The sequence below is a fragment of the Hydra vulgaris genome, chromosome 09 (assembly GCF_038396675.1).
Source record: "Hydra vulgaris chromosome 09, alternate assembly HydraT2T_AEP".
NCBI classification, from domain to species: Eukaryota; Metazoa; Cnidaria; class Hydrozoa; order Anthoathecata; family Hydridae; genus Hydra; species Hydra vulgaris.
The window spans coordinates 61,271,953-61,299,247 of NC_088928.1; the positions used below are offsets into that span (position 1 = coordinate 61,271,953).

The 27,295-nt window shown below is 26.8% G+C and overlaps 1 protein-coding gene across 1 annotated transcript; it reads left to right on the forward strand.

Annotated features, from left to right (window-relative positions):
* The first annotated feature begins 1,782 nt into the window (after positions 1-1,782).
* Positions 1,783-2,870, forward strand: LOC100208998 (thyrotroph embryonic factor). Its single transcript, XM_065806252.1, has one exon. It carries the CDS (start codon positions 1,974-1,976, stop codon positions 2,655-2,657), a length of 684 nt encoding a protein of 227 aa, XP_065662324.1. The 5' UTR covers positions 1,783-1,973; the 3' UTR covers positions 2,658-2,870.
* The last annotated feature ends 24,425 nt before the right edge of the window (positions 2,871-27,295 follow it).

Here is a 27,295-nt window from a genome sequence, read left to right on the forward strand (position 1 = left end):
TTGAAGTAGAGGTTGCCGAATCTGTAATTTTGTCAAAACAAATGAATGTGTAAAATGTTGTCTATTACTTCAATCATTTAATTTATATCCTTTTTTTCTTTTTTATGTGCAAAGTTTTTTTGACGGGTGAGTGTTAGGTATATGGGTTGGTGTATTTGTCTTTTTATTTTAAAATATTTATGTTATTTATAGTTAATTTTTTCAAGTCACGCTTAAGCCAAGCAATTAAACTAAGTATTAAAAAAGAATCTTTAAAAAAACTCCTATTAAACAAATTAACCTAAAAGATTATCTTCTCCAAAAATAACTTTTCCCTAAAAGAAAACTAGCCTTAAAAAAACTTTAAAAATATTCTAAACATTAAATTCACTTCAATGTTTATCAACAGATTTTAATTTTTATTAAAATATCTTTGATATTAAACTTTAAGTAATTTTAAATGTTAAAATTACTTAAAGTTTGTTGTTATTTTTGCGCTTTATTAACAGCATCTGGTAATTAGTTTAAAAAATATATAGCAAGGTTTAAAAAAGCGCAGCCTCGAGACGGCGAGGCGTGCGCTTTTAGCAAGGTTTTTTAAAACTTAACTATAGTCAAGGTTTAAAAAAGCGCACGCCTCACCGCCTTGAGGTGGTGCTTTTTTAAACATTGTATCTTAGAGCTCGGTGGAAAACATTCTTTTAGATAATTATTTAAAAAAAAATCTTTTGCTTATAATTCAATATTTATAAAATAACAAAATATGTACTTAAAATATTGTATTTAAAAGACTAAAAATTGTCGTTGATGAAAATAATGGAAGTAAAAACTAAAATAAAACAAATAATAACTAAAAAAACAAAAAGTTGAGATGAATTTGAAATAAATTAATACTTTCAAAATTTAAACTTTTTGACGCGTAAATTAAAAAAAAAAAACCTTTGGTATTTTAACTATAACGCGTCTGTTTACGTCTAAAGATTTGAAAAAAAACTTTTTTTATACGGATACTGGCCGGAACTGACTTTAAATATTAAAAACCTCAAAGTAATCTTATTATATTAAAACTGATAAGGTATTGAGCGTCATAATAGAGTTTTTTAAAATACAATTTTGATACTTTTTTTATTGTTTTGAATTGATCTACTTTTTTTTGTCAAATAAAAGCTTTAGGTTTACTAATATACTTCAGTATAAAAAATAGTATCTTTTCGTATAAAAATATGATAGGAAAATTTTGTTGCGTTAAAATTTTAGCATCAAACTTTAAAAAATTAAATTTTTCAAAATAGTATAAAAACGCAATACAGTTTTTTAAAAAAAAAAAAAAAAAAAAAAGATTTAATGGCGGCGTTAAAAGGCGCAATACGAAAAGGAGAAAAACCCGTGGTATGTTAGATTGTGCTATGGACAATGGTTTTTAGAATAATAACTGATATATTGCATTGAAAAAAAAAGTTATTTGAAATCAGGGATTTTCTTATTCTGTATAATTGACATTGTAAAGTGGTAAAGTTATTTTTCTCTCAATATATTAAAAAATTTCAAGACTTCATTTCATTGTGGAAGTAGGTTAAAATTTTGTGTGCTAAGTGTGCAGCTTAATTGGTTTGAAACTAAAAAAAAAAAATAGTATTTTAAAGTCTTCAACAAATTCAATTAATAATAAACAATCATTAGTAACAACTAATCATCAGAAAGCGGAAATTTATTTTTTATCATTGATTCTGTTATCTGTTTATATACTAATAACTGTTTTCCATCGAATAGCATTCTGTTTAATGATGCTTGTGATGGTCGCTATGCAAAGTATGTTCACGACCTTATAAACAATTATTGTGTGTGTCATAAAGATAATTGTTTCATTTATGAAAAAAGCTGCGTTTCCGCCAATGAATAAATAGCTGGCCATTTCAAAAAATCAATCCAGTGGTAAGCTGAGTTTTAAAACGTTTGCAACAAGTTAATAAATATTTTTATGATTACATTAAATTATGAGCCCAGAAGAAGAAAATAACTGGATGAACGGCCAAGGAAGAATGGGTGGCATGGAGGATGAAATTGACGATTTCTTAAAAATACTTATGGATGAACATAAATCAGAGCAAATAGTTTTAGATCAAAACACGAAAAATACAAACATGCATTTTTTATGTACTAATTCGTTGCTTGGACACAAACCATTACAACTAACTTCAACTAACTGCGATGGTGCCGAGTCACCAGCAAGCTCTTACGGAACTCTTTATTCACCGCCATCAAGCCCTGAATCTATTAGAATACAAATGAATTCATCGTGTAATAAAAATATATCTATAAATGAACCTGTAGTTCACATACCAAGTATTATGTTAGGACAAGACAATGATGGTTCTTATAAGTATGATCCACGACCTCTTGGTAGGAAAAAACGTCGCAACTTAGTTCCAGATGAAAAAAAAACAATCGACTATTGGGAAAGAAGGAAAAGAAATAATCAAGCAGCCAGGCGATCACGCGAAGAAAGGCGTTTAAAAGAATTACAGACATTTCATTGCATGAAGCTTCTGCAAAATGAAAACACATCTCTAAAACAAACAATACAAATAATGTTGAGAAACCAGCAACAGCTACAAGAAGAAATAAACATGATGAAACAAGTAATTGATCAGTCATATAAACAACGTCATGGCACATAGAATTGACTAAGAACAAACTTGCTGAAACGCATTTTTTGCGTTTTCATAAAAAAAGTCGTTTTAGCGTATTATACAATGCTTTACCAAACAAAGATTTCACCTAAAAGAAAATAGCTTAAGTATATAAGCATGATAGCAAAGTTTTTTCTCTATTAAGTATATTTAGTTTGTATATATATACATATATATTATAGATGTAATTTATTTTTAACCAATTTTGTTTCTTTTAATTCTTATTTAGTTTGGTATAGATAAATGCAATGTTTCTAAGTAAACTTATAGCATATAAATATAGAAACATCGCGTATTTTAAGGAGCGATACGAAGGCGTCACTATTTTAGAGGCATTAAATCAAGAGATTGTATTTTTAGAGAAAGAAGATTAGAAACAATTACTTATTGACCCTTTCTATTTTATAATGCTATTGTTAATAATATGAAAGTCTTTATAGACGTTTGGTCTCAAAATATATTTTCATAACTCAATTATTTTATGACCAATACAAATTATTTAGAGATCATTATTATGTGGTTGGTTAATTTTATGTCGACACAATAGAATTTTCTTATGCAAAAACAACAAAAAACATTTTAGTTCTAAAAATGCAATACATTGAAATAAATTATAACTAAATTCATTTTATGTTTTCATTTATACTTATATTATTTTAGTTTTATTTTGTGGTTGAACAACCATTAACACTTAAAAAAACAATTCAAACGGAGTAATACTTTTCAGATCATAATTTTATCTTAAAGTAATAATTTGTTCAAATTAAGGATATTTGTTAAACTTGTTGTTTTATGTTTGGGCAGCTAATTTAATGTGGATTTGGACAGTGGTAAAATAGATTGTTGTGCAAAGTTCATCTCATGATAAATGGTAAGGGATTAGATGGTGTACAAACTTATTAATTATTTATGAATCCTTTAGTTTTGGGCATATATATATAATTTTAATTTTGGCTTGACATGAACACTTTGATTTGGTTTGATTGGTTGATTTAATTAGTTGATTCGATTTGTTGATTTGATTGGTTGATTTAATTGGTTGATTTGACTAGTTGATTTGATTGGTTGATTGGAATGATTGGTTTGATTAGTTGACTTGATTGGTTGATTTGGTTGGTTGATTATCTACTCTAAACTGCTAGATTTGGCTATATATTTACTAAAATATAATAACATTATTTTTGGTTACATATATTAATGCGGTTGCAGACTAGTAGTATAACGCTCTATTCACAATGTAGAAGTTCAAAATTCAAACTCATCCCATGCCTCTAGAAGTCCGCACTCTTCACGCAGCATCCTTGTTAAAAGCTTGTGTTGAGGGTTTAGTTGTTAAACTTTAGATGTAAGAGATTTGCAAAAAATATATATATATATTATTTTTATGAAACGTAAGCTGCTTTCTTGACTGTAGTATACCCCTTAGAAGCCTTGGTGAGAAAGATGGTTAGAGCGCAGTGATTGAAGCGCTGGCTTTAATTATGGCGCAGTATACAGCGGTCAAAGTTTTTGGCTGTTTAAACTTTAAGAAAAGCTGCGTAAAATGTTTTCCGTGGTACTTTGTTAAATGATCATTAGGTCTTATTGAAGCATCTTAGCCTCCTTAACGGAAAAAATAGAAAACGTTTTTACAATTTTTTTTACAGGTTTTCACAATGTTTTTAACTCAATTAATTAAATTTCATATTTTGACAAAAAAAAAACTTATTATACTTTAGAAAAAAATCATTTTGAAACTTTTTAACTTAATAATTGGGATTGGATATTTTTTTAAGTTTCTTGATCGTCAATTGTTGAACAATATTATATTTTTTTGTATAATGTTGTTCAACAATTGTACAAAATATTTTTTTTTTCAAAGTTATCTTTATTTTGGCAACAATTTGTACACTTAAGAACACTTAAGCAGGTTGAACTTACTATATCAGAAGTTGAGAAGCTGGTTCATTGTTACCAACAAATGATTTTGTTTTGCATCAAGTACTATTTAAGCAAAAAAGCTACTCTGTCAATTATATTTTGTAATTCATTTATAAATAGATTTTACGAATGAATTGAATAATTGCTCATTCAGACAAATTTTTTTAATTTTTTACCAAATTTTTATAAAAAGATTTATTAAAACTATATTTGTTGCATTATCTATTTTTTTTTAAATGAAGTAACTTTGTAAACCTTTTATTGATCAGAGAAGTCTTGATGAATGTTTATTATAAAGTCTTTAGATTTCCTGACGATTTTTTAATGAAAGTGTTTAAAGTTTTCATAGTAAATTATATTTATATTATGGTTATTATCATAAATACAATTTTTATCGTTGTTATTATTGATATTACTATTGCTATTATTATTGTTATAATTATTATTGTTATTATTAATATTAACAACAATATTATTGTTGTTATTATTATTTTTACACATTACAGCAAGTTACAACATTACAATATTATTTATATTATTGATAATCATATACAACTATTGTATCTTTTGATGCTTGCTTCAGCCAAGCTTTAAACTGACCAAGATTTATTTCCAATTAGTCTAATTATTTTGTACACTGTGAAATAATTATTTTTAAAGTCTTATTCAAAGCGAGATATCAGTAATCCTTTGTTTTACGAAAAAAATGAATCGGATGGTTCTAATCAGAAGTGGCTGATATATATTTCTCTTGTAAAAGTTGATAAACCAGAAAAAACACAGTGCTTCTACGAAAGCTTATTTTATAAAAAAAAAAATGCAAACCTTGATAGTTTATTATTTCAAGTGCCTCTATACTGGACACAAGTACAAATAAAAGTAAAACTTTACAATAAATAGTAAATATATTTATTTATTATTAAAAGATATATATATATTATTAATATCTATTTAAACAACTTTAAAAAGTTATCTACACAATTGAGTGCTCAATGTTCTTAAAAGAACAGAGCAATTATATATTAGTAGAAAATCATTTAACAAAAATTTTTTCCATTTAACACTGTGTTTCATCAACAAAGATTCATCAGAAAATCTGATGAATCTTTGTTGATGAAACACAGTGTTAAATATAAAAAATTTTTGTTAAGTGGTTTTCTACTAATATATTATTAATATCCATATAATTATTTTTAGCCTGAAGTTTTTTGCAGTTTGTTTATCTTCATAACAAATATTTGAAAATTTAATTGAAAGTTTGTAATTAAAAAAGTAGAAATTTTGCAGGCCCATTGCAAATAGGATTAGCGTTAAGAGAACGTCACAAGAACGTGGTATTCTGACGGTCTGTTTATATAGTCGTAAACTGTAATCCCGCTTGACGTCAAATAACGACGTAACACTTGTGACTATTAACGGACCATCTGGATATTAGCACCTTCGCGACGTTTTTTTAACGTTTGCGTGTTAAAACTATATAAACATGCATTTTACTCGTTTGGTATCCCTTTTATCTACAGACCCAATTTTATAAAAGGTTGAAAGCACTAAAAATATCAATAAATTTGGAATGAAGTAATACACAATAAACCCAAACAAATAACTTAAATAACACCATTGTTTCTTTTAAATATTTAAAAGGAGTAAACAAACTAGTATGTTTGACAAACTAGTTAAGTTTAAAGATAATAAGGCAATGATATATAAGTATAATATATAATGTTTTAAAAATAACAAGAACTGTTTTACGCTAGCATTGCTATTACAATTACTAACATTGCATGAAGATTTTCACTTAAAAAGATAACACACAAACGTCAAGAGGACGTCGCGAAGATTTTCACTTCTAAAGATTCAAGTTTCTAAAAAATAAAAAACAAGAATTAAGATAAAAATCTTTTTAAATTAAAAGATTAACTAAACAATATTAAAGATTAATTTAAATAATATTAAATGACTAATAATATTTAAAGAACATATTTATAAGTTTCATTTCTTGATACTTTAATCGTTGTCACTACTTGAATTTTTTAACCACCTTTTCGCAACGGAGCGTGTTTTAAAGTCACACCAATACTATGCTCAATATTTTTTTCTGTAATTCTTCGGTTTTGCAACAGTTGCTAGAAAAATAACAAAAATTTTATGTGGAATAAAGTAACGCTTTTTATTCTTGTCTTATTTTTAGTGAAGTTTGTTCGGGACTTTAAAAGTTACACAACTAGAGCCTCAAAGCTCGTCTATTTAGGATTTTAAACAGGATTTCAAACAATGTAAATTTAAAAAATATTTATGTAGATAAACTAATTTGCCATATATACAGCCATTAACTGTATGAGTGATTGTTTCCTACAACCATTTTATATATTTTCTAATATTTTCTTAACTTATATATTTTCTAATATTTTCTTAACTTTAATTTTTCTGCTTGTTACTAATCTTATTTTTTCTAAAATTAAAAAAAATTATTTAAAATTATTTAAAATTATTTAAAATTGCGAAATGTCTAATTCAAAATATATTTAACTATGTCTGCTGCCTCAAATTTTAACAGTGCTATAAAGCAGTAATTTAAAACTTAACAACAAAAGTGTTGGGAAATTTTACCACAATTTGGTAATCTAATTAAAAACAACATACCGACGATTAACTTCATTGTATTTGTCTTTCAAAAAGACAGCTTATCCTTTTTCCCGTTTAAGTTGTATTCACTCACGACGCTGTTTGACATAACCCAATAAAGTAACACAAGGAATTTGCACATCAAATATAAAGGTAATAATGATGACCGCCAAGAGGAGAAGGGAAAGGAGGGGTGATGAAGATTCATGGAATAAAGGAGGGTGAGAAGATTCATGGAATAAAGGAGGATGATGAAGATTCATGGAGTATAAAATAATATTTTTGAAATTTGACGATTTTTTTAGTTATTTTTTGAAACTTACCCAGGATGCACAGTACCAATCATGATTCAGCTGCCATGGTAATAAATGATACGCATGGTAATACAATAATACAAATCAGTCATTTGTATATGGTAAAAGTATCTTTTAAATAAACTATTAAATTCAAAAATAAGACAACCATAACCAACTTACTAGTTCATAATATTTCTAACATATTCATGAAATGTTTTTCCTCCACAGTTTTCAAAGCGACTGAGGTAAACAAAATCAAGTTTTGAAGTGTTTTAAAATTTTATTGCAAATAACAATTCTAATTATATAGTTACTCCAGGAAGAAAAAATAACAACACAACGTTAAAGTTGTAAACTAAAATATTGATTATATTTAAATGAAAAACAATGAAAAACGAATTTTTGAAAAAAATTAAACTTACAAAAGAATTTTTTTTTAATTTTCACAGAGAGTTTCATCGAACTCTTTAAACTTTAATTTCAGTTGTTACTCAATTAAGAAAGACGAATCATCCTTTTTGTATTGCTGATCTAATGACATTTCTTTTTAAACAAAAGTTTTCAAAAAATTCTGATTGGAATCCTATAATATTTAAATATGTTTAGCCTACTTTGAGATTTCTTTATATTGTGAATAATTTTCATGTTGATTAATTTCACTCAATTCAAATAATTAAAGAAACTTTATTAGAAAGTGTAAACAAAAAAATATACAAACTTTGAAATGATGCAACAGATATATTCATTGTATCTGTATTATTAGTTAAAAGATTCTCATTTCTTGCAAGAGACAATGGTTTAGAGCTACTGCTACTACTGAAATTCACTGGTGATACTGAAAATTATTAATAACATAGATTTTTAAATCTTATTAAATTAAACACATAATCAAAAAATATAACTAGGACTCACAAAATTCAACAACTTACAATGTGTTATCAAAATCTTTATATACAAAAATTAAACAATCATAGAACAAGTTTCAAAAAAAATCACAATATTCATTCATTTCATTGATTCATTTCAACAAGAAATTTAAAAATTGTTAAATTTTAGTTCTGCTTGTTGCATAACTATTACGTAAAAAAAAAAAGTAAAAAACGTTAAAAAAGCTTTTCCTCATAGAACTAAATTATATTGAAAGGTGTTTAAAGTCTATCTGACAATTTTCTGTTATTGCAGAATGCTGATGAAGTAGGAACCAACACCTTCTGATATTCTACAGTATAACTTTTCTGCATTAATTTTTTAATGCAAGGAGATTTTTGTGTGGAACTTTGATAGGATAATTCCACTTCATTGAAGAAATTTTCTTTAGAATGAAAGATATTTATGCTAAATATATTTTTTTGGTGAACAATGCTAGAACAAAATAAATCAAAGTAGGATAATATACTGAAAAAAATAATGCACTTTAAGCACAATATACGTAATTGATGTGATTTCTGAAGTAAAGAACCCTCCAGTACCAACCTTTTTTTCTTTATAGCTGGGGAACTGGATTCAGGAGTGTTGTACTCAGGGCCGTCCTAAAGAGGTCTTTAAAAGGGGGTTGTCGAGTGTGTTTTTTGTCAACTAGATCTAGTTGGCAAAAACACAGGTCTCTGTTGGTATTTAGGTCTCTATAGAGACCTAATTATTATCATTACTTTAATATAGTTGATCAATAAAACAATATAAATATATGGATTTTTTTTATAAATATGTCCTGTGGATTACAGCTGAAACAAAATATGTTAAAATAAAAAAGTCTTGCCTCTTTACCTTTTCTGGCTTTTTTAAACTGATAAATGCGGTAGAGTTGGCATTTTAATGTTACTTTTATGTCCAGACACTTTAGGTTCTAAAATTAGAAAAACTAATTATCATGCACCAATTAGATTCTTGAATTAGATTATTGAAGAAAAAAAAAGCATAATAAAAAATTAACTGCTAACACAAAAATGCACCTAACTAAGGTGACCATACTTAAAAAATACCAGACGCGTGCAAGGAATAAATTTGGTATGTATAAATACTAATGGTATTTAAATCAGGCCCGTAGCCTAATTTAAATATCATTTCTTTAAAGGGGGAGCACTTTTTTAAGAGGCGCAAATAATAAAATAAAATAAAGGCACCCAAGGGCAATTTTTTTTAGCGTCTATATTGACCTATTTTTTGATAATATTTTGCATAAATTTAATAAAATGATTAATTTTATTTTTTATATTTTCAAGGCGTTTATGCCTCGCCCTTTTTGTGTTGTTCTAACAATTATTGAATATATGCTTAATTTCAATTTTCTAATGGCCAAACAGAATAAAGCGGAGGGGAGCATGTGCCCTCCTCACTCCCCCCTGCCTACAGTCTAGTTTAAATGGGTTTTACTAAAAACTCGTTCATTTATTTTAAAATAGCATATGAAGAAACAAAATTATGGAAAAAATATTAAACAATATTTGCATTTTTAAATCACAAATATTTTTCATAAGAATGAATTGTTTTCAGCAACATGTCATCTTTTCCAATTTTTTCTGCAAATTCTGAGCAGCAATATTTTCTTAAATTAAACTTAACGAACAAAATAGCTGCCAAAGTTTTCATTGTAAGCTGGGATTTCCCTTCTGTCAAAATATCATAGGCAATTGAAAACAATCGCTCTATGGAAGCGTTTGTATCAGGCAAACATATAGCGACTTCTACCAACTTTAACAAATTATTTTTAAGGAACGTGATTATTTTCGAAATGAGAAAAAATTTCAACCCATCGCTTGTCACATTCAACAGACTGAGTTTCAAGAAGAAAATTTTTCCTTTTTGCAATATAGTTCTCCGAATTTCGTTGAACAATTCATTGTCACCGAATGTGATTTCTATTGATTTTTTCAAAAAAGTTATATTTTCAATAATTTCAATCCATTCAACTTTACAGTTAAGTAAAAGCCATTTAAAAACTTCAACCTGATTAAAGTGACGCGTCCACTCATATATATACTCTAGACAGACACTGTAAAAAATGTCTAGTTCTTTCAGAAATTGAAAATGACTACTTTCTTCGGTAACTTGCAAATGCTGTCTTACCATGAAAGGTAGAAATTTTTCTTCTTTTCTAGATTTTATTTGGTCTTTCAAATCCTTTAATACTACGGCAACTTCAGCAGCAGAAATATCATAATTCTCAATTTTTTTTTACCGTGTTATAAAAAACATTGGTTTGATTGTGAACAAAAAAAATACTATTAAACCCATTTCATCATAGAAAAATAAAATAAAATTTTCGGACAATTTTCTAAGCTTAAAAAGAATGATCTTAGTGGCTGATATAACTTAAGCACTCTTTCGATAGCTGGAAGTAAGGCCAACCAAAGATCTTTTGAGAATCCTAGCAATTTTTGATATTCCACACCTGCCTCTATTGTTATTACCATTTTGTTTTAAACCTGCGAAACTGGCATTGGTGCTGTCTGCAAAAATAGCCAAAGCTTTTAAAGAAATATTGTTACCACTAATGCATTTAAAGATAACTTTTAAAAAAATATCTGATGTTTCTCCATCTACGCAATCCATGTAAATCAGCTGAATTTGCACTCCCTCTTTAACATCAAAATAACGAGCCCAAAATTATATACATTTTAACATCCTTGTAGTTTGATGCATCAGAAAGAATTGATACATATGATGTTTTTGAATAAACCATTTTCTGAGTTAGTTTCACAATATTTCTTGAACACGTTTACAATTATTGCTTCACATTTTGTATGCGCACAATCAAATCTTGGATTATCTGATTTCTCAATTAGCTTTGATGTACAATCAGCACTTCTAAAGTTATGGTTGTGTTTGATTGTGTGGAATGCAATTGTTCCTTCTTGAATGGTAAATATTTTTTCATTTTGACTAAAGTTCCGACTCTTCATCAACTTTGTAATTTTGTTTGACGATATAGAAGCACCCAATGCCATTTTGTGTTTGATAGATTTGCAATGATCTTCAATAGCAGACCGTCCACGACTACTAATGTCAAAAAGGCTTTGACAAATAGTACATTTGAAGAGCTCATCTTTTAATGATAATTTAAAGAAACATTTTCTTTAAATTATCATTAAACGTGTTTAACTTTTTCTTCTTACTATTCATTTTTTGAATTTGATGTATAAATAGTTATAAAAACCTTCAATTACTTTTTTATGAACACTTATTTTTATGAACACTTGTTTTTATGAACACTTATTATTATGAACACTTATTTTTATGAACACTTGTTTTTATGAACACTTATTATTATGAACACTTATTTTTATGAACACTTGTTTTTATGAACACTTATTTTTATGAACACTTATTTTTATGAACACTTATTTTTATGAACACTTATTTTTATGAACACTTATTTTTATGAACACTTATTTTTATGAGCACTTATTTTTATGAACTTCTTATTAAAATAAATCGCAAAGCGTTATTTACAATATTTAGGGAAAAAAGATATTACAAGGTAGACAAAATTTGCGTAAAACGAGCGCATTTTCTTTGTGGTGGTTGAAAAACCTTTCGAAGTAATTTTTTTTCTTCTCTAATCGGAGTTTTAAAAACTTTTTTTTTAACGTTTACGGGAATTTAATTCATTTAGTTTCGTGCTTTATAGTTAAGTTTCTTGGAATTTTATTCATTTTGTTTTTTAATTATATTCATTTATTAAAAGTTTTTTGAATAATTTTTTTCCAAAGAATTTTATTTGCTTTTTTTTAATACATAAACGCGTACACAGACGCGTACAAACCCCAAACGCGCAAAACTACCGTCAAACGCTTACTGTACGCGCCAAACACGTACGTATGGTCACCTTAACCTAACACATAATTTAGCATAACTTAAAATTTAAAAATAAGGCTAATTTTTTTCTAAAAACTGCTGTCTAGAATAACATTTTCTCGTAAACTATTCGGGAACTAAATGTATTAAAGTGTAAACATTTGTAAACTTAACTTTTTTTTTTTTTTTTTTTTGCCGTTAAATAATACATACAGTTTCGAAGCACATAAATAAAAATAAATATTGGCAGGGCAAGAAGAAGACTAATTTAGCCTTATCACCGAGCCCTATTCTCACGTATTTATACATATATATATATATATATATATATATATATATATATATATATATATATATATATATATATATATATATATATATATATATATATATATATATATATATATATATATATATATATGTTACAATAATAAAAGAGAGGTGAATGGAACGGAGTGTAGGGTCAGATATTGTTTTATAGTTATTTATATCATTATCACACATTATCTGGACACAATATTCAGCAACATTAAATTAAATTAATTATTGAAACAACTTATCATCTAAAAAAAAATTTTTGTCATATATTTTGTCAAAGGAATAAAGATGTATTTTTGAATAGCAACTCTTATATTTTAGAGAATAACAGATTATTCTATCAATACATACAAATCTGATTTATGAAATCCAAAACAATTCACTAAGTATTTTTAATTACCATGCGGCTCTTATGAGCCGCATAATACCATAAATACCATGCGGCTCTTATGAGCCGCATGGTATTTAAATTTATAAGTTTAAATTTTAACTTAATTCAAGTTTAAACTTATATTTATAACTTAACAATTTAAATTTCGTAATAGTAGGACATCGGACGTCCAAGAAACATCTCAGTAGGATTAGATATTTGACAGTCACATTTAAGTTGCGTTTTAGTCGTATGACCAAACGACCGTTAAAGAACGTCAAGCAGACGTCCTCCTGACGTTTTGTGTTAGCTGGGCATGATATAAAATCAATTTAACTTTAGTGGGTTTTATTAAAAACCGGTTTGTTAACAGTTTTTGTTAAGTATGTGAGACAAAACTGGATGCGGAACGGTATATTCGTTCCTAGTCCTAACTTCGTTCCTAGTTATAAATTAAAGACTAAGTTATAACTTAAAGACTAAAAATAAATAAGTTTAAAGTTAAACGTGGTTTAATATTTTAAAATGGTTACTTTCAATCTTAACAAACTTTTGTTTGATGACTTTCCTCCAAGACATATTTTTACAAGTGAAAAATATAGCATGTGCTATATTTTTAAACTCCATGTTTTTATCACTTTATTTTAATTACACAGTGAGTTTTAATATTTATGAAAGTCTTGCTTTTAATTTGATAAAAATTTGTGGAAGAAGAAAAAAAGTTGTTTCTTACTAAATATAAACAATTTTTGGTTAAAAATCAAGAAAGCAAATATCTCTTGTGAGTATAATATGTTTTATATATTATGTTGCTATCATTATTGTTAAATAAACTATGAGTATTAAGTTATAATATATATGTGTATATATATATATATATATATATATATATATATATATATATATAAATATATATACATATACATATACTTTTTTAATAATAGCAACTACTAAATAAAAGATAAGAAAAAGATCCTGATCCTGAAAAAGATACTAAATAAAAGATTTGAAAAAGAAATTAGGATATATAAGGATGAAAAGCAATTAATTTGAAAAGATGATTAAGCAGGGTAATCAACTTTTCAAGCAGAGCGAGCGTAAACTAAAAGAAGGTAATTTACTGGTGATTACACACACACACACACAAATTGTTTTACTATGTTTCACAAAACTTCTTCTAAGTTCGAAATCTATATATGTTTTGATGTATTTTTTTATTTTGTATAGTGTACCACGGAGAGCACCTAAATCATAATAAGCTTTTTAAAGACTTTCTCATTGATATAAAAAGCAGGTTTACATACGGGATATATAGATTTTCAATCAGAAATCTGAACATCTATTTGCATTTATTACTAATTGTACATTTATACATTAAAAAAAACCATACCTATTATACAATCTGTGCATAGATTGATAATTCATGGTGCTTCTTTAATTAGGTATTTTAAGTATCCCAAAGGTTCTTCGTCTGAGAGTGCTTCAGTATCACTCTCAGACAAAGGTTCTTTGTCTGAGAGTGCTACTGAAGCCAAATAACAAGAAAATTCAATTTAATCATGTGCATCTAACTTTCTTGGCAGAAAACTAGAGACACAGCTAATTACTTGTTTGTTACATCTGATATGTGCCTCTATTGCACGAAATCTGATATGTACCTCTATTGCACGAAAAAAAAATTGATAAAAAAGAGTGAAGGCTTATTTGAACAGTTATCAGAAGAAGTTTTTCTGATAACTATTTAAATAAAGGTAGAACAAACAGAATGCTAAGTGTTTTTTTGTATGTTATGCAATTGTTGAAAAATTTTTTTTTGGTAAAGAAATCTTAATATTGTTTATAATAAAAGTTTAAAGTTTTGTTGTTTTTTGTTTTTTAAAAAAATTTAAGTAATAATTTAATAAATTTTATGTAGTAATTAGGGCTGGGAAAAACCAAAAAATTTCAAAAAACGGGTTTTAGTTTTTTTAAATTGTAAAATCAAATAACCGGTTTTACACCGGTTTTTTATAATGAAAACGAATTTTTATTATTGCTATATAAATCAAAATTAATCTACACACAGATATGCTACAGTTAGATCTGTAAAGTAAAAGAAAGTTCTTCACACTTAAGCTAAAATTAAAATATAGTTTTTTTATTATATTTTAATCATTAATTTTTATCAATGTACAGTGTCTTTTTTATTTATTATTAATTTAGTTTGAATCTAATGAACTAGATCATTTTTTTTTAAAGCCTTTTTTTTTCTTTCCAAACCTTTTTTTTTTGTGGCTACTCAATGACCAACCTATTTTTTTTTAATTATTTATAACTGAATATGCTATTTTTAACTAAAAATCATGCATGTGATATGTTTACATAAGTGTAAAAAATATACGATATATAATATCTAAAGTAATACAAAAGTCAAAGTTACAAAAACAAATTTGTTGACAAAAAATTTACTTTTTTTGTTTAATTATTTTAATTATTTATTTTATTAGTTTACAATGTTAGTCGTGATGCATAATAACACAAAAGTCTTTTAAAAATATATACAATTCAGCGTATTAATAATATAAAGCTAGGTTTCTGACAGAAAATTCTAAGGATCTTACCCTCAGAATTCTAAGGATCTTACCTTAAAAAGTAAAAATATTTATTTATAATATATAGATAAAATGAAGATTTAACATAATGCAAAAATACAATATACTAACTTCTTAATATATAATGTGCTGAAAATTTAACAAGTACATTTTACATACGTGAGAGTTACGTAGTAGATTTTTAGTATGTTGTCCATAGAGAGAATATTTTTTGATTTAGTTTTAAAAACAGGAAGAGTAAAAAAAGGATGAAAATTTGGTAATTTTATTTAAAAGATGATTTAAAAGATTTAAAAGGGTGCTTGTTATTAAATCAAAGCCTTGGCCTTGGACTTGAAACTTTTGGCCTTGGCCTTGATATTTTTGGCCTTGACCTTGATTTTTTTGGCCTTGGCCTTCATAATAAAATACATAAAATTAAAGAATTAAAAAGTTTTCATTCTTTATTTTACGTAATTACTCTATTAACGTAAGACAAAAATTTAAGTCTTTGGTCTTGAAAATGTTTGCGTTGGCGTTGGCCTTGAAACTCTTATTCTTGGCCTTGGCCTCGTAACATGCGGCTTTGGCCTTGCAACTTTTAGTCTTTTTAACAACTCTAGTATGTAATCTATTAATATTTAGTAAAATAAAAATTGAAATAAATAAAACTAAATACAATATCAAAGTGCTTTTTAAAACTATATGAATACTCACGGTATTTGTGCTTTCCACGTTAAATGTTGGCTTTTTTAAATGTTGGTTTGTTAAAACAAGAAATCTTTAAACTATTTATATATTTAGTAATGTATAATAACGACCGTTTTTTTTAGAAAAAAAAACAACCTATTTTCGGTTTCTAGAAAACTGAACAAAAATCCGGTTAACTGGTTGCTGTTTCCACTGGTTGCCAAACCCTACTAGTAATTACCTATCCTTTTTTTTTTCTTTTAATTTTGCTGCTTTATAAAAATTACAAAAAAAGAAATTACAATGAAGGGTCGTCCATAAATTACGTCAGGCAATTTTCGACATTTTTTCACCCCCTCCCCCTCCCTCGTAACGCATCGTAACATTTTATTGACCCCCTCCTCCCTTTGTAACTCCCTTCCCAAAAAAAGTTTTTCAAATGATTTTAAATATAATAATGTAAAATTGTATAAATTAACGACGCTATCCTATCATGATCCTAATTTTAAATAGCTATTCCTCCAATATATACGTGCAAAAATATTAATTTAAAAATAAAGTTTTCTTTAACTAGCAATGTTAGCGTGGCCAAGTGGATTCCGCTTTAGGCTAGTAAACCAAGGAATCCATGTTTCTCGGTGTCGAAACATTTTATTTTTCTTTAGTTAGTGCACAAAGGCTTTTGTTTCTGCACACTTTTGTGCACCAACAAAATAAAGTTCTGCACTTGGACCATATAAAATTAAAGCTCATAGACAGCTGTAACAATCTGTTAACAATCTGTAACTACTCCGTTAACGGAATAACTCATCAACTAATTAAAATTTAGGCGCAGTTGAGTTTACAATCAACATGTAGATCAACTGAGGGTTTTAGTTTGGTCAGATAATTAAAAAAAATCTTCTCTAGATTTAAAATTAAAAAAAAACGTTGCATCACAAAATCGGAGAGCTCTCCCCTTTGCAACAAATCGTCACAAAATCTTATTTTTCATTAAAAATATGAAGAAAATATTTCCAAACAAAACCCTGATACCTGAGCTTAATTTATCGGCTTTACTAGGTTTATGGAATAGGGTAAACATTGGTTTATCTGCATTTAATGAAATCAGTTACTTATAAACCACTGGTTGATCTTATTCAATTTTTCGTAAAAAAATTTTAAAAGAACAATAATATCTTTGTGAGAATAAAATAAATTAGTCAACTGCAAATAAGACAATGTTTAATATTTTTAATGTTAGTTAAGTCATTTAAATAAAGTAAAAATAACAATGGTCCTAAAATAGAACCCTGAGGTACCCCACAAGTTATTAGGTTGTTTTTTGAATCTTTTGATTCTAAAAGTATAAATTGCTTTCTGTTAGCTAAATATAATTTAAACCAAAGTAAACTTTTGTTTTTAACACCATAGTTTTCTAGTTTTTATAAAAGTATCTCATGATTTACTGTGTCGAAAGCTTTAGATAAATCAATAAAAGCCCCCATTGTATAGCAATTACTATTAAACCCATTTGATATATGTTTAACCAATTCAATTATTGCATGGTCAGTAGAATGGTTTTTTTAAAAACCATTTGATTACAGTATGAAATCTTATTTTCAGTTAAATATTTATAATGTCTATTATACATAATATGTTTAATTAGTTTAGAAAAGCAGTGCAAGACTAAAATAGATCTGTAGTTTGAAATATTAATCTCATCACCTGATTTGTAAATAGGTACTTATTTCCAATTTTTCATTTATCTGGAATATAACCTGATTTAAGCGAGAGATTAAAACTATGGAATAGTGAGAGTTCAATAATAATAAAAACAGATTTAATTACATTAATTTGATCAATACCTGCATTTTTTCTTTTTTTAAGACTATTAAAAGCATTATACATTTCACTTTTTTCAAAAGGTAAGTTATTTTTTGCAATTTTTTTTCGCCCAAATAATTCTCTAATAGCATTCCACGCTTTTCGAGTATTTCTTTTGTTAATTTCAAGTAATTTAGCATAATAATTAACTTTTGATCGTTTTTTATTTTTTTCAAATAAATTTTTATAGTTTTTGTAATTAATTTCATTTTTATAAGTGTTATGTTTAAAATATTTCATTCAACTTTTGTCTTTTTTATAAAAAAATCGGGGCTTTTTAATTAGTCCGGACGAATCGGAAAAAATACGATAACCTTTTTTTAAAAATTTATAAAAAAAATCGGCGCTTTTTAATTAGTCTGGACGAATCGGAAAAAATACGATAACCTTTTTTTATAAAAACCGAATATTTTTCTTTTAAATAAAAAATATAAACAAAAAATTTGATGTCTTGTAAAAAAAATCAGTTGAATATATGCTTCTTTATTTTTAAGCTTATTTCCTCATTTTGTATTAGAGCGAAGTTTTGTGCGTCGTTGCTGCCTAAATGCAAAAAAATTTAAATGGAAAAATAAAGAGCAAAATAAAATACATATATTAAAAAATAAATAATGCCTAATGCAAAATTATGTCTACGGGTAAAAGTTTAAACATAAAGCAATCTCTAACAATCACGTACAAACCATTTAGTATATACCCTACCAAGGTTTTTCGTTTTACTTTCAAAACATTTTTCAAACAATTTTTGGGCGATTCATTATAGTGTGTAGTAAAATCATTTTTTCAAACCAATGTGTCGCAAAACTCGAAGTTGTTATAACAACTGACTGGTTTCTTTATGAGTTTTAAATGACTGAATTCAATTATGATGAGTTTTAAATAAGTTCTCCTTAAGCTGTATTATTACTTAAACTTAGGAAATAAAAGGTCAAAGCAGATCCGTAATTTAGGAAATTTTGAAACATCAAAAACTGTCTTAATTAAAATGACTTTATTCCAAAGAGTTTCCGCCATCATTGTCTTTAGTGTAGGCTCGGTTTCCACTCCAAAATGCATTTATTTTTTACAAACTTAGATCCCTCCACTTGCTCTGCAACTTTGTCAAAGCGCATTGCCTGAATAAACGTTGAAAAAGTTTGAAAGTTTGTCCAAAGATTCAATTATATCGCAAATGCTAGAAAAGTGATCCTTTAAAGAGAATTTTTTCATAGAGCCCTCGATGACAGCAATTATAAATTCATGTCAATTTTTGAAATACCTATATAAATATTCATGGTGAGAAACTGCAGGAACAGGCGTAGAAGTACCAAGTACAATCCGTTGAGTAGAGGAATTGTTTTCTTCTTTATGCAAAGATGTCGCAAACGCATTGACAAATCTAAAGTTCGGAATCCCCCGAATCCAAAAAACTCGTCATCCCTGCTTATTTTTCTTGTAAACTGAAAATAAAAAAAAATTATCTTTTCAACACAATATATAATTGTCTAATTTTAGTATATCGATTGCTTTAATTTATACTTTATTTTATTTGTTATAAAAAATAATAAGAATACTAAAGTAAAAATATCAAATTAAACTATCAAGTTAAAAAGAGTCTTCATTATGAGTCAATAACTTGCAATTATTATACATGAATATTCAAAAGAAGAACACTGTTAACTTTTTTAAAACTACAGTTTTAAATAAAAAAAAGTTTGGAACTTTTAGATAAAGAAGTTCTATATATAACAAAATAATTAAATATAACAAAATAATTTTTATCAATTAAAAAATGGTCGGATAGGAAAACAAATGTGAAAATTAACAACTTTAGATGTTAGATTTTTGATGCCGATTCAAGTTATTCCATATATTATCATGTTGCTTATATTATCATACTTCATATATTAGGAATATCTGAATCAAAAATAGTCTGCGTCATAGGTTGTCATGTAGATGTTACGTTATTTATATCGTTTTAATTGTTAGAGATTTTTAATTCATCTGCTTTATCACAAGAACTATATACTAAGTTTAACTCACTTGGCGATCATCATTAAAATAGTCACGAAACATTATATAAACAAAGTTATGCTTTCTCTTGATAATCCCTAATAATAACAGTGGTCACTAAAACGTAAGCGTAAATTACTATGTGATAACTAACACGCTTCTCGTTGTGACAACTTGCTCATAAAATGTCAGTTCAGTAACGTTTGAACAATATGTGTATTCAGACATTACTACAATAGGTTTATACAGTAAATTGATAAATTCGTAAAAACAATTTTAATCCCAGTACAACTATAGTCAAAACAGAAAAATCTTATAGAAATCATGAATTCTGTGATATAAATATTCTTGATAACTTTTGTGATTTAGTTAATAGGTTAACTAAATCATTTGTTAACATTACCAGTTTTTAATTGAAAGAATTTTGTATAAATCATTAAATTATTACTCTATTTAACCATACTAATAAGTTTATGAATTTTTATTAATTAAAATTGGTCGGAAGTCACACGAACAAAAAATATATATCTTTTTAAAAATGAGTTCAAAGCAGTTTGCAATAACAAATAAAGATAACTGAATAAATTAAAACACATAAATTTAGATTTTAAAAGTAAACAGCCTACAACCACTCAGTATATGTGGTACCTGCAATTTAACACTAAATGAGCGTAACAAAGGTATTAATAAAAGAAATCGCTAAAAGTTCCAATCTATGAAAGCATATTATTGATAAAAGATAGTAGAACTTGAAGAGATTAGCAATCCAATTGCTAGATATAATTTACTGCAAATTATGTTGGAAATCAACCTCTTGTTATAGGTAGAAGTTATATCTTGACTTCTATCTTTACTGATTAAAAGCTTTACGTTTAACTCTACTGAAGAGAGTGGTTTACTTGCTGCTGCACAAATTGAGAAAGTATCTTTAAATTTTGTTTAAGTAAAAATATTTAAGCTTTGTTACAATGTTAATACGCTAATTGATATATTTAATTATTTATTGTCCCAGTTTAAAATATTTTATAACAGCAGATTAAAAGTTTTACATCTATATCAGTTAATCCAGCGTTTTTTGGCGTTTAAGATGCTTTGCAAAAAAATGCAATAATTGGAGGCTGAGAACAAAAAAGCCCTTAAGTCTCATCCGTGAAAAAAATTCTTTTATCAACTTGTTTTCAAACATGAGAGCAACAAGTTGATAAAACAATTTTTTTCTTTTCCTTAACTAAGTTTATATTCATCAATAAATTTTAAGTATTATTGTTTATCTCTAAGCGTTCAAAAATTATGACCATATAAAATTTCTAACCCTCTCAAATTTAGGGGGATTTAAACTTTAAATGGTCATAATTTTTGAACGATGAGAGATAATACAATGAAACTTAAAACGTATCGATAAATATAAATTTAGGTGAGAATAGCAAAAATTTATTTTTTTAACTTGTTGCTCTCACGTTTGGGGTAGGGTAGGGAAGAGGGAGGAGGATAAAGTTTTTGGGATTTTTTGTTCTCAGTCATTAATCTCAGCAACTTTTTGCAAAGCATAATTATTTAAAATAAGTACATGTTTCATATATTGAAAAAGATTATCAAGTACTATAAGAAATGTCATTGATTCAATTTCTCATAAGACGGTTTTGTCGCAACTAATGTTACATGAAAATAAAGTTTGAACTATCTATAAAATTTTGACAAGTATGTTAAATTTCATCATTAGGGATGTACAAAATAGATTTGGTTTTGCACGAATCTGCTTTTTAAATGTTTTTGGATATTATCAAGTAATGAGGCCCAATAATTTTTCCACTCCGTTACCGTAACATAAATGTAACTACATCTGTGAATTATTATTATTTTTGTAACATATTCTATTTTTGTAATGAAATATACTAGGTACTATAACTACAGCCTACATATTAAGTATATTAGCCAAATTTAATGACATAAAAAATTTAATTTATGTGACAATGTCTGCTCCGTTACTGATATTTGCTAATTATTTATTATTTAAAAGCAAAACAGTGTAAGTTACATTTTAAATTAAAGGGAAAATATTAGTATACAAATAAATTCAGTACATTGTCTTTTTAAAAAAGGTAAAGCGTCTTTAAAGAAAGAAACTTACTCGACAAAAATCTTTTTCGGATTTAAATTGTACAAATACTGTCCGCTCCGTTACTGGATCATTACCATACATCATTAATATGAAGAAAGTCGTGGTCGCTCATAACATAATTTGCTTCAATCAACAAGATATTCAAATTTTCATTGAAATTAACCAGATCAATGATATTATTGCTTAAATGTTGAAACTGGTAATCATTGACATCCATTGCATTGGCCGAAGTAATACTTTTATCACAGTTAAAATTCTGCAATATTAAAAAGAAATTCACGGAAGTACTTAAAATAAATTTAATTATTATAGAAAGAAATAAATTATCAAAATAATAAAATACAATTTTTTACCATGTGTTAAGTTTCCCTCATTTACCCCCACACCCCTCATTTACCCCAGTTAAGTTCCAATCATTTACCCCCACTAAAATAACTTTAAATGGACGTAACTTTTTTAAAAAAAATTTTGAAATGCTGTTGTTGCAAATGATCATAAGCCTAAATTATTAAATGCTTTAGCTCCATATGGTAGTAAATGATATAATACAATATTTCAGGGATCTCATAAATTTTCATTTTCAGGTCAGACATCAAAAGCACTAATTGTCACATTAAAACTACATCTTAAATATCTTTACTATCAGAAGAATATAGTTATATTTTGGCCAGCAGATTTCAAACTGATTCTCTTAAAAAACATTTTGACAAACTTAGGCAGACAAGTGGAGGAAGGTTTCCAGTTAGTTTGCATTGAATATTCCGAAATTATGATTTTTTAATATGCTGTTTAATAATAGAATACCAGCAAATAATGATGCAAATAAACTTGAATCAGCTTTACTTTTATGACAAAATGAAATAGAAGAATATAATTCATGTGAAAGTTCAAAGAAAGATGTTATTTTTGTTGTTGGGTTTATAACAAAAAAAAAAATTTAATCCAAATTTAAATGTTCTTTGTATAAAGATCTACTTCAAACTAACAATATATTTACATGAAAATTGACAATAAAAAAAAAGTAATAATGCAATATATTTCAGTTATAGGACCAAAAATAATTGGAGATGAAACTTCATACGCGTTCTTTTGTATATTTATGTAATCGCAAGAGCATTTATATAATCGCTTAAGAAATAAATACCAACTTCCGTCTATTTCAACACTCACTCGAATTACTTCAAAAATTTCTAATATTAATGAAAACAAATTTTTTTACTCAATTTTTAAATCTTTTCCGGATAAGCAGAAATTTTGTATCATACTTCTTGATGAAATATATGCTAAAAAAAGTTTACTTTACTATGGTGGAACTATTTTTGGTTGATTGGAGGATAACCAATTGGAATTGTCTAAAACACTGTTAGGGATTATGGCTGTTTGTTTTTTTCTAACCAATCAAAAAATTGATTCAGTCAGTGCAAATGTAAAAGCTATAATATGTGCTAGAAACAGTGACAATCGGGCTTTTTTGTGAATGTACAGATTTTTCCCGGGAAAACCATAGTTAACAGTAGATGGAAAGTATTTACTTTATGATTTGTACACCTCATAAAAAATACTCGTATCTTTGGTTAACTGAAAAAAATCAGGAATTTACATTTGACGATAACGGACTAACCAGGATACCAAAATGGACTCCTTTTAAGCAGCTTTAAAATGCAGAACCTAGAAGCTTTATAAATACATAATGATCCTTTGCAGGTATTTATCTATCAATAATCCTGATGACAGCTGTTTAAATTTAATACTACAATTTGGTGATGTAGCATTTAAAATAGCAGGTCTCAAAGGTAAATTTATTAAACAGCTTTCTAAAGATACTGCAACTTGTATACATCAAACTTGTTAAGGATTTGTAAATTTATGTCGATGTTTACTTAATACTACGCAAAACTATGTTCTTCTTGGTCAATTTACGTCAGATAACCTAGAAAAAAGAATATAATAAACTTTGTCAAGGTTCTTAGGGTACATATTTTACTGTTCAAAAAGTTATTGAAAAAATACGTAGTAAATATGCATTGTTACTTTTGAAATTAAATGTAGTTATTGACAATTTTAATGTAAAATCTGGTCATCAATGTGCATTATTCCAATAAAAATTGTCTGAATACTGCTGCAAAATTCTTGATAACTTGCAAGATCTGATGATGTCAAAGTGTCACTTATTCACATTGCTGGTTATGTTACATGAAATGATAAAGAACAAACTAATTATGAACTTTTAGATCAAACAACGTTCTATTATCAGAATTCTGATCAGTTTTCTAAACTTTTGGATTGTGGTGGATTAAAAATTCCATCTGATAATTTGTGCAAATAGACATTTTTTGTTTCATAAATTTTCAAATTAAAGATCATGTTTGCAGAAAATCTTAAGGTAGTATTTTTATGATTATATCAGAGGATTATTTATTGGATATGGAAGAACATCATTGTGTAATATTAAGCAACATTTTTTTTAAAACTTATGTCACTTCAAGATCTGGCAAAGAACCTGCACTCAAAGTATTAAAAATCTCTTAGAAGTCTACGTAATTGTCTACTATTTATAACCAACTGTCACGACCCGTAAAATACGGGTCAAAGGGACTTTATTTCATTGCTACCTCTATTTTTTAAACTTTTTTAGCTATTTATCTATTTACTTTAATGTTTTTTGAATAAATGAAAGAAAAATAGTTCACTAAATGAATTGCTTTTAGAGCAATATATATATATATATATATATATATATATATATATATATATATATATATATATATATATATATATATATATATATATATATATATATATATATATATATATATATATATATATATATATATATATATATATATATATATATATATATATATATATATATATATATATATATATATATATATGTATGTATATATATATATATATAAAATAAATATGCACACTTTGTTCGCATGCTTAGAGTTCATTAGGAATCTTACCTCATTCATTTATTTAAAAAGAAAAAGTCATGGATGGCAATTGTGTGACATTTCTTGCGGCGTTTTTCGAAATTCAAGGATCAGAAAATGAAGTTTCAATCATCCATTAAGATAATATTAAACTTATAAAGTAAAAAAGGACCAGAAAAACAGGTCAGTAAGTATGTCAAATCCGCCCTTTAATACAAAACGTTTTTAATTTTTTTGATCTGGGCGTTTCTATTTTTAGTTAAAAAATAATTATACCAAAAAAGACTTTTAATTGTTTAAATAAAGTTTTAAAGTTGTTACAAGCTACGGGCTATTGTTTTTTTGTTATTTTTTTTTTGCCTCTACAACGCGGTTAATTTAATTTTTTTCTTTATTAAGTTTCAGACATTAATATTTTATTTAGATCATCCGCAGCTTATTAGGACTAATTACCTGAGCACATTAATAACATCTTGACATATGCGCAACAAATTTTGACCGGTGTTTTGATGTTTTTTAAAATTTTAAGATTTTTTAAAAAACCTCTCTCTGTTTCGTTTGTTAAAGTGTATATTATCTTTACGTATGTCATGTACATAATATCTATAAAACTTCAAAAGTGTTTTATTTTGTATTGTAGAAAAATTAAAAAATAAATTTGGAAAAAAACAGTTTCCAGTGGTAGGATTCAAACCACGGTATTTTGCTTCGGAAATTCTGCGAGCTAACCGCTTGGTCACACAGGCATGTTTAATGACGAAGGCTTTAAAATTTATTTAACAAACAAAAGACTTAATGAAATGGAAACAAATGCTATAGATAAAAATTAGGGTGATACTCCCACAATCCAATTTTTAAGTGAAAATAAAACTGCTAAACTATATATGTTTTAACAATACATAGTTTGAAGTTTATATAAGTTAGATATTTGACTACACTTTCGTTCATATTTTCTTACAAAATAAGTGCTGCAACTTTTTCTTGCCATTGCCTGGGTTACAATGGCTGCCGAGAATTCTGTGTCAAACATACTCGAAAGGGCACTAATACTATTAAGTTTAGTCATTATTATATATAATAATAATAATAATAATAATAATAATATACTATACAGTATATTATTATTATTATTTGTTTGTAACTAAACTCCATTACTTGAGGTAGTCAAAAGATTTTCAGTGGTCAATGATATTCTTTTTTTTAACATGACATACATATATATAGTAATGGACTATTTTATTGTCAAATAAAATCCATCTTGATTTGGTTTTTTTAATTTTAGGGTTATTTAAGGGCTTGACTAGAAAAGTTGCTGAAATTTACCTGTATATTCTCAAATATCTTAATTTGAGTTTGCGTCACTTTCTTTTACTTTCTGTGGTATACAAAGTACTTGTTATGTACTTGAACTCTACAAATTTTAAGTTTCAGTTCTGAAAAAATAAACATATAATTTTCAGCAATATCTTTGATATTTTTTGACCAATTTTGAAGTGATGGGGAAAAGGAAAGACTTCAGTCCTAGAAAAAAAAAGAGAGAAATCTGTGTTTTGTTGAGAAATCTGTGTTTTGTTGGAGAAATCTGTGTTTTGTTGAGAAATCTGTGTTTTGTTGGAGAATAGTTGCCTAAAACAAAAGGAGATAGATATGAAATTAAGGATTTCAACACAAACAGTTAGTGCGGTGAAAAGGAAACTGGATGAGGGTAAAAATGTTAAAGCTAGAAGATTTGGAAAATGTGGTCGTAAAAGAATCACTACCCCAGACTTGAGAGAATGATCAAAGTAATGATCCTCAGATAGAGAAGTTCTTGCAAGAAAATATCTATGGAATTAGCAAGTCGGGGCATTAATGTAAGTCATAAAATAGTGAATAATTGCTTGTTGGAGCCGGAACTAAAGACATGAGGAAATAGCCAAGACTCACGAACAAAGTGAAGCATGCCAGACATAGATGAGCCGTTGAGCATGAAAGTTAGAAGCTAGAAGATTGGTCCAAAGTAATCATTAATTTAGCTTTTTTTTAGATCTCTGATAGTATTGATTTCTTGATTTCTTTCAGTTTCATCATATTAACTTACTTATATCAGTAGGTGTTAATTTGTTGATTATGACTGCTTATGTAATGTTT

Excerpts from the sequence above, each read along its gene's own strand:
- LOC100208998 (XM_065806252.1), top strand. The coding sequence starts at position 1,974 with ATGAGCCCAGAAGAAGAAAATAACTGGATGAACGGCCAAGGAAGAATG.